The sequence below is a fragment of the Acanthopagrus latus genome, chromosome 2, assembly GCF_904848185.1.
Source record: "Acanthopagrus latus isolate v.2019 chromosome 2, fAcaLat1.1, whole genome shotgun sequence".
NCBI lineage: Eukaryota > Metazoa > Chordata > Actinopteri > Spariformes > Sparidae > Acanthopagrus > Acanthopagrus latus.
The window spans coordinates 8,373,548-8,381,683 of NC_051040.1; the positions used below are offsets into that span (position 1 = coordinate 8,373,548).

At 39.1% G+C, this 8,136-nt stretch overlaps 3 protein-coding genes across 3 annotated transcripts; all 3 read left to right on the top strand.

The window, feature by feature from the left end:
- Positions 1-242: 242 nt before the first annotated feature.
- On the top strand, positions 243-2,124 carry LOC119008034 (odorant receptor 131-2-like). Its single transcript, XM_037078067.1, has one exon. It carries the CDS (start codon positions 1,159-1,161, stop codon positions 2,122-2,124), a length of 966 nt encoding a protein of 321 aa, XP_036933962.1. The 5' UTR covers positions 243-1,158.
- A 2,631-nt stretch (positions 2,125-4,755) lies between these two features.
- On the top strand, positions 4,756-5,730 carry LOC119011799 (odorant receptor 131-2-like). Its single transcript, XM_037085177.1, has one exon. The coding sequence runs from the start codon at positions 4,756-4,758 to the stop codon at positions 5,719-5,721; it is 966 nt and encodes a 321-aa protein (XP_036941072.1). The 3' UTR covers positions 5,722-5,730.
- A 556-nt stretch (positions 5,731-6,286) lies between these two features.
- LOC119011787 (odorant receptor 131-2-like) lies at positions 6,287-8,043 on the top strand. Its single transcript, XM_037085152.1, has one exon. The coding sequence runs from the start codon at positions 6,687-6,689 to the stop codon at positions 7,707-7,709; it is 1,023 nt and encodes a 340-aa protein (XP_036941047.1). The 5' UTR covers positions 6,287-6,686; the 3' UTR covers positions 7,710-8,043.
- The last annotated feature ends 93 nt before the right edge of the window (positions 8,044-8,136 follow it).

Consider the following 8,136-nt stretch of genomic DNA (forward strand, 5'->3'; position numbering starts at 1 on the left):
AGGTGAACTATCTACCATAGTGGTGGCCTCTAAAACTTACTGAGGGTGCAGTGTCTATGTATAGCCAGATGTCCTCTGGCTAGGTGATTTGATCATTGAAGAAGAAAGAAATGCAGTTCCAACAAGAGAGTAAGTGCCACATTCTCAGCTCCAGTCATCCAGGGTGATGTAGTTGTGAAGGGATGGAACGGTGGAAGACTGGGATCGTAGGTGGGAGATGAAGGATCGACCCTGGGGGAAAATGTGAATGGTGTAGTTGAGGTGTCTGAGCAGCGAGAGAAGCTGGCACTTGCAGAGGTGGGCAAGGAGGTAGTTGGAGATGAACAAGGAGGTAGTTGGAGATGAACAAGGAGGTGTACACTTCTCAGTTGGGAGCTGGGTCAATCAAGGGTGATGCTACAGAATTTGAGGGGTGTACCCGGCCCTGTTGTTTTTTGTGCAGAAAGGGGAATGCTAAGTTGTTGGAAGGTTGATTTAAGAGTAGAAATAGATGTGGTGACATCATCGCCACGCCTGGCATCATAGGTGCACCGTGAGGGTGTGGCAGCCAGAGTGGTGGTGGAAATGGAGGCAGTGAACAGCATGAAAAGCCAGGCTTTATCATCATTTGATTACTTTCTAGCTCACCAGTAAGTCATGATAATGGTTGTGTGAGATGTACAATGGTGTACAGTGGTGTGTTTAGCTGGGGGCTTGGGGCCCCAAATCAAATTCTGACTAGGGCCCCATAAAGCCTAAGGCCAGCTCTGAATCAGTATAATGTATAGATAAATATACTGTAGTGTTGCACTGTGGCTTACAAGTCGGGTTCGAATAATAATCAGTCAGGGGCCACAACAGCAATATTGGCTTACAACCAAGATATGTCTACAGATGAGCCACTGAGACGATGAGCAGGTGTTGATGACGACACTGGTGAGCAAAGTTTAATTAGTGGTTACTCTCCTTATAGGGGAGTCACTCCTATAAAGTCTTCATGCAGAGCCTTTGCTCTGAACAAATGCCGAACAGACGTCTGTCTTTGGAAATGAGTGCCACAATGCTGTGACATTGCAGGAAAATGTAGTGTTTTTGTGATTAGAATCACTTTGTATTTTGGTGGATGGTGATTTAACACTTAGCAGCAAATCAATGACTTGTGAATGTGCCTGAAAAGTGATGGAGGACAACAGCTCATGGTTTGGTGGTGAGATGAGACAGATCAATGATCGGGTGATTTCTCTGCAGCTCCTGGTCACGATGTTTCTTGGCATCAACTTTTTACTCATTCAAACCTTTTTCAAGAAGAAGTCCTTCTACACCATTGCACGCTACATCTTATTTGCTATTACACTACTGTCTGATAGCTTGATATTACTCATATCTAATACTCTCTACCTCTTAGCTTATTTTCATTTTACTATACAAGTTTGGTTATGTATCATTATTTCTACAGTGCTGATTCTGTATTCGATGGTCACACCAGTTACTCTGACAGTAATGACCTTGGAGCGATATGTTGCCATTTGCATGCCTCTGCGCCATGCAGAGCTGTGCTCTGAACGCATCCATGTGCATTGTATTCTCATCATTCATGGCCTCAGCTCGTTACCCTGCATTGCTTTTTTTTCCTCTTTCTTTGCATCAGCATCTCTGAGCTTGTACAAACAACACAATATATGCTCTCTGCAGATGTACATTTTGCACCGATGGCAGGGTCACATATGGTCAACTGTACAACAGATTTACTTCTTGATTATGGTTATCACCATTGTATTCTGTTATGTTAAAATGATGAAAGTGGCCAAAATGGCATCCGGAGACAATAAAAAGTCAACATGGAAAGGTCTCAGAACAGTAATTCTTCATGGTTTCCAGCTGCTGCTCTGTCTCATCCAGCTGTGGTGTCCATTCGTAGAGAATTATGTATTTCAAATTAATTTCAGTTTATTTATTAATGTAAGGTTCTTTAACTATGTATTGTTTTATCTTACTCCAAAATGTTTGAGTCCCCTGATATATGGGCTCAGGGATGATCACTTTTTTCATGCACTGAAAAAGTATGCCTTCTTTGACTTGTATACATCTAATATTTTGCAAGGTAGACTAATAGTTTTTAACAGACAAAATGTACAATGCACTTAAAAAGAAGTGACTAACTATGGTTGCAACTCACCTTGACATGACATTTTCTTTCATTTCTAACTGGCTTATTGTAACAAGACCCACCTAATAACATACTTACATCTGTGTCGTATGCTTCTAAGAAAGAGACAATGCTTTTCTGCATCATTTGACAGTGGATTAGGTTGAAATATTGCAGGAAGTTCAGTAACGGAAAAATTAAAATGCATTGAGCTGTCACCTAAGGCGCAGCAGGGGACAGACTCAAGCCATTTGCTGCATAAAATCTGATCAAGATTTGTCTCAGAATCATTTAAAGATGCCAATCAGCCTACTGCTTTACTTCTTAAGTAAAGAAGTAAACTTACTTATCAAAAGAATATATTCTATCATATTGAACTACTTTTCTTTTTCTTTTTTTTTTCTTTCTTTTTTTTTACAAAAAATTAAAAGTCAGGAGCTCTACCATGCTAGAGCTCCTGACTTTTACAGTACGATACACTTCAGTGTTGCAACCCAACACATCTATGGTCGTTCTTTCACCTACATCCTGACACTGCAATACAAACAAACTATGAAGTTCTTGTATTTTCCCATGTTCAGCACAAGGATAAACAACTAGTGAAGATGCTGGCTTTCTTTTTAACACAGGATAAGTTTAGGATTTCCCAGAACTTCCCTAAAACAATGAATTATCCAACCTGTTCAGAATTAATTCAAATACAAAATGGACTGTCGATAAGCAGAACAGATTAAAGCAGTTTGCCTTGTTGTCAAGAAATAGACATTCTTCAAGTTCAAGTCATTTCACTATATGAGTGGCATTAATTACTTTGAAATGTTTAACATCGTTTTAATTTGGACTATGCTGTACACTTTGTGAATGAAGTATAGTTACATTTCCCCTCATGGCAACATTACAGTGTTGATATGTAAATCTTTTTAAATGTACAAACTGATAACAATTGGAAACTTTTCAAATAAAGTATATCCACAAATTTTCTAGTTTTTTTTTTTGTCTCTTTAAATCCATAACACCTGCTTAGTGTATTGTTACATATTTAATACACAGATATGAGACTGATATTGATCCTCTGAAGTTTCTTTATTTTGCAAGGCAGGCTAGTATTTTTAACAGAAAAAAACACAATTCACTTAGAAAAGGTGACTAACTATGGTCGCAGTTCACTTTAACATGAGAATATTAAAAACATTTTATTTCTAACGGGTACATTTTAAAAAACTCTACTAATAACAAACTTTATTAATTGTGATAGTTGTGATGTTAAATCTGTGTTGTATGATTCCAAGAACAAGACAATGCCCTTTTCTGCATCTTTTGTTAGTGGATCAGTTTGAAATATTGCAGGAAGTTCGGTAATGGATCATAAGAAAGTTTTAGGAGATAGAAGTGCAGCGATTATGTAAAGGGCAGAGGAAGTGGAGAGTGAGGACAGTTCTGGGCAAACGGAGGTGAACTATCTACTATGGCGGTAGCCTCTAAAACTTACTGAGGGTGTGGTGTCTATGTATAGCCAGATGTCCTCTGGCTAGGTGATTTGATCATTGAAGAAGAAAGAAATGCAGTTCCAACAAGAGAGTAAGTTGCGCCACATTCTCAGCTCCAGTCATCCAGGGTGATGTAGTTGTGAAGGGATGGAACGGTGGAAGACTGGGATAGTAGGTGGGAGATGAAGGATCGAACCTGGGGGAAAATGTGAATGGTGTAGTTGAGGTGTCTGAGCAGCGAGAGAAGCTGGCACTTGCAGAGGTGGGCAAGGAGGTAGTTGGAGATGAACAAGGAGGTAGTTGGAGATGAACAAGGAGGTATACACTTCTCAGTTGGGAGGTGGGTCAATCAAGGGTGATGCCACAGAATTCAAGGGGTGTACGTGGCCCTGTTGTTTTTCGGGCAGAAAAGGGAATGCTAAGTTGTTGGAAGGTTGATTTAAGAGTAGAAACAGATGTGGTGACGTCATCGCCACGCCTGGCATCATCGTGAGGGTGTGGCAGCCAGAGTGGAGGTGGAAGTGGAGGCGGTGAATAGCATGAAAAGCCAGGCTTTATCATCATTTTATTACTTTCTAGCTTTCTAGTGGGATGTACAATGGAATAACAATGGAGCATGGACAATAAATAGTTAATAGTGGCGGAGCAGTGGGGGGTGGTGTGTTTAGCTGGGGGCTTGGTGCCCCAAATCAAATTCTGACTAGGGCCCCATAAAGCCTAAGGCCAGCTCTGAATCCGTTTAATGTATAGATAAACATACTGTAGTGTTGCACTGTGGCTTACAAGTCGGGTTAGGATAAGAGTCAATCAGGAGCCACAACAGCAATGGTGGCTTACAACCAAGATATGTCTACAGATAGCCACTGAGACGATGAGCAGGTGCTGATGACGACATTGTGGTGAGCAAAGTTTAATAAGTGGTTACTCTCCTTATAGGGGAGTCACTCCTATAAAGTCTTCATGCAGAGCCTTTGCTCTGAACAAATGCCGAACAGACGTCTGTCTTTGGAAATGAGTGCCACAATGCTGTGCCATTGCAGGAAAATGTAGTGTTTTTGTGATGATAATCACTTAGTATTGTGACAGATGTTGATTTAACACTTGGCTGCACCTCAACAACTTGTGAATGTGCCTAAAAAAGTGATGGAGGACAACAGCTCATGGGTTGGTGGTGAGATGAGACAGATCAATGATCGGGTGATTTCTCTGCAGCTCCTGGTCACGATGTTTCTTGGCATCAACTTTTTACTCATTCTAACCTTTTTCAAGAAGAAGTCCTTCTACACAATTGCACGCTACATCTTATTTGCTGTTACACTACTGTCTGATAGCTTGATATTACTCATATCTAATATTCTCTACCTCTTAGCATATTTTAATTTTACTATACAAGTTTGGTTATGCATAATTATTTCTACAGTGCTGATTCTGTATTCGATGGTCACACCAGTTACTCTGACAGCAATGACCTTGGAGCGATATGTTGCCATTTGCATGCCTCTGCGCCATGCAGAGCTGTGCTCCGAACGCATCCATGTGCATTGCATTCTCATCATTCATGGCCTCAGCTCTTTACCCTGCATTATTTTTTTTTCTTCTTTCTTTGCATCAGCCTCTCTTAGCTTGTACAAACAACACAGGATTTGCTCTACACAGATGTACATTTTGCACAGATTGCAGGGTCACATGTGGTCAACTGTGCAACAGATTTACTTCCTCATTATGGTTATCATCATTGCATTCTGTTATGTTAATATGATCAAAGTGGCCAAAATGGCATCCGGAGACAGTAAAAAGTCAACATGGAAAGGTCTCAGAACAGTGATTCTTCATGGTTTCCAGCTGCTGCTCTGTCTCATCCAGCTATGGACCCCTTTCATAGAGAATTATGTATTTGGGATTAATTTAAGTTTATTTATCAATGTAAGGTTTTTTAACTATGTATTGTTTTATCTTACTCCAAAATGTTTGAGTCCTCTGATATATGGACTAAGGGATGATCATTTTTTTCATGCACTGAAAAAGTATACTTTCTTTGACTTGTATAAAACTAATATTTTGCAAGGTAGACAAATAGTTTTTAACAGACAAACTGTACAATACACTTAAAAAGAAGCAACTCACTATGGTTGCACTTCACACTGACATGACATTTTCTTTCATTTCTAACTGGTTTATTGTAACAAGACCCACCTAATAACATACTTACATCTGTGTTGTATGCTTCTAAGAAAGAAACAACAGTTTTTGACAGTGGATTAGTTCAGTATTTAATCCTCTTTAATATCACAATGTACATTTCGCACAGATGGCAGGGTCATATCAGGTCAGCTGTATAACAGATTTAATTCTTGATCATGGTTATCATCATCACATTCTGTTAAAATAATGAAAGTGGCCAAAACGGCATCCAGAGACTTTAAAAAGTCAACACAGAATAGTCTCAGAACAGTAATTCTTCATGGTTTCCAGCTGCTGCTCTGTCTCATCCAGCTATGGACCCCATTCACAGAGAATTATGTATTTGAGATTAATTTAAGTTTATTCAATAATCTAAGGTTCTTTAACTATGTATTGTTTAAGCTTACTCCAAAATGTCTAAGTCCCCTGATATATGGCCTCGGGGATGATAATTTTTTTTCATGCACTGAAAAAGTATGCCTACTTTGACTTATAAAATAAATATTTTGCAAGGTAGACTAGTATTTTTTAACAGAAAAAAACAATGCACTTAGAAAAGGTAACTCACTATGGTTGCAGTTCACTTTAACATGAGAATTTTAAGAACATTTTATTTCTGACTGGTAAATTGAAAGAAGCTCTACAACAAATATGTCTACAGATAGCCACTGCGATGATGAGCAGGTGTTGATGACAACACTGTGGTGAGCAAAGTTTAATTACTGGTTACTCTCCTTATAGGGGAGTCACTCCTATAAAGTCTCATGCAGAGCCTTCGCTCAGAACAAATGCCGAACGGATGTCCGCCTTTGGGAATGAGTGCCACAATGCTGTTCCATTGCAGGGAAAATATTTGTTGTTTGTTGTTGTTATGAGACTTTATATGTTGACGGATGGTGATTGAACACTTGGCTGTACCTCAACAACTTGTGTATCTGCCTAAAAAAGTGATGGAGGACAACAGCTCATGGGTTGGTGGTGAGGTGAGACAGATCAATGACAGGGTGATTTCTGTGCAGCTCCTGGTCACGATGTTTCTTAGCATCAACTTTTTACTCATCCTAACCTTTTTCAAGAAGAAGTCCTTCTACACAATTGCACGCTACATCTTATTTGCTGTTACACTACTGTCTGATAGCTTTTTATTACTCATATCTAATATTCTGTTCCTCTTGGCCTATTTCAATTTTACCATGCAAGTTTGGTTATGCATCAATATTTCAATGGTAGTGCTTCTGTATTCGATGGTCACACCAGTTACTCTGACAGCAATGACCTTGGAGCGATATGTTGCCATTTGCATGCCTCTGCGCCATGCAGAGCTGTGCTCCGAACGCATCCATGTGCATTGCATTCTCATCATTCATGGCCTCAGCTCTTTACCCTGCCTTGCAGTTTTTTCCTCTTTCTTTGCATCAGCCTCTCTGAGCTTGTACAAACAACATAAGATATGCTCTCTGCAGATGTACATTTTGCACAGGTGGCAGGATCACATATGGTCAACTGCACAACAGATTTACTTCTTCATTATGGTTATCACCATTGTATTCTGTTATGTTAAAATAATGAAAGTGGCCAAAATGGCATCCGGAGACAATAAAAAGTCAACATGGAAAGGTCTCAGAACAGTGATTCTTCATGGTTTCCAGTTGCTGCTCTGTCTCATCCAGCTATGGACCCCTTTCATAGAGAATTATGTATTTCAGATTAATTTAAGTTTATTTATTAATGTAAGGTTCTTTAACTATGTATTGTTTTATCTTACTCCAAAATGTCTAAGTCCCCTGATATATGGGCTCAGGGATGATCATTTTTTTCATGCACTGAAAAAGTATGCCTTCTTTGACTTGTTTAAAAGAAACATTTTTCAAGGTAGAGCAATAGCTTTTAACAGAAAAAATGCACAATGCACTTAAAAAAGTGACTCACTATGGTTGCAATTCACTTTTTTCGAAAAAACCCTACTTTTACACAATTTACAGTACAACTAGTTATGATTTTCCACTGTAGTAAAGGCAACAGTGCTGGAGGGCAGAACAAACAAATTAGATTAACCTATAGTTAGGTTAGATATGGATATAGATAAATAGTGCTTTTTAAAATTCTTGTGCTATTGTGGATTGTTTATGATGCACTGTGCATTATTTTTCTATAACTGCGCTGCTCAGAGATCATGCTTTTTTTTTTACAAACAAAAATCTGCTGATATTGCTGCCATCAGACAAGTCAGAGGCAAAGAACATAGGACTTTAAACCCTTTTTGTTGTGCACGCACAGTTGTCTGTGGTAACCAGTAATATCCAGTGATTTAGTTTTACTTGACATTGTAAAAACAAGGACCCA

Bases quoted from the DNA above. Each gene is read 5' to 3' on its own strand.
- LOC119011799 (XM_037085177.1), top strand. From the start codon at position 4,756: ATGGAGGACAACAGCTCATGGGTTGGTGGTGAGATGAGACAGATCAAT.
- LOC119011787 (XM_037085152.1), top strand. From the start codon at position 6,687: ATGGTGATTGAACACTTGGCTGTACCTCAACAACTTGTGTATCTGCCT.
- LOC119008034 (XM_037078067.1), top strand. From the start codon at position 1,159: ATGGAGGACAACAGCTCATGGTTTGGTGGTGAGATGAGACAGATCAAT.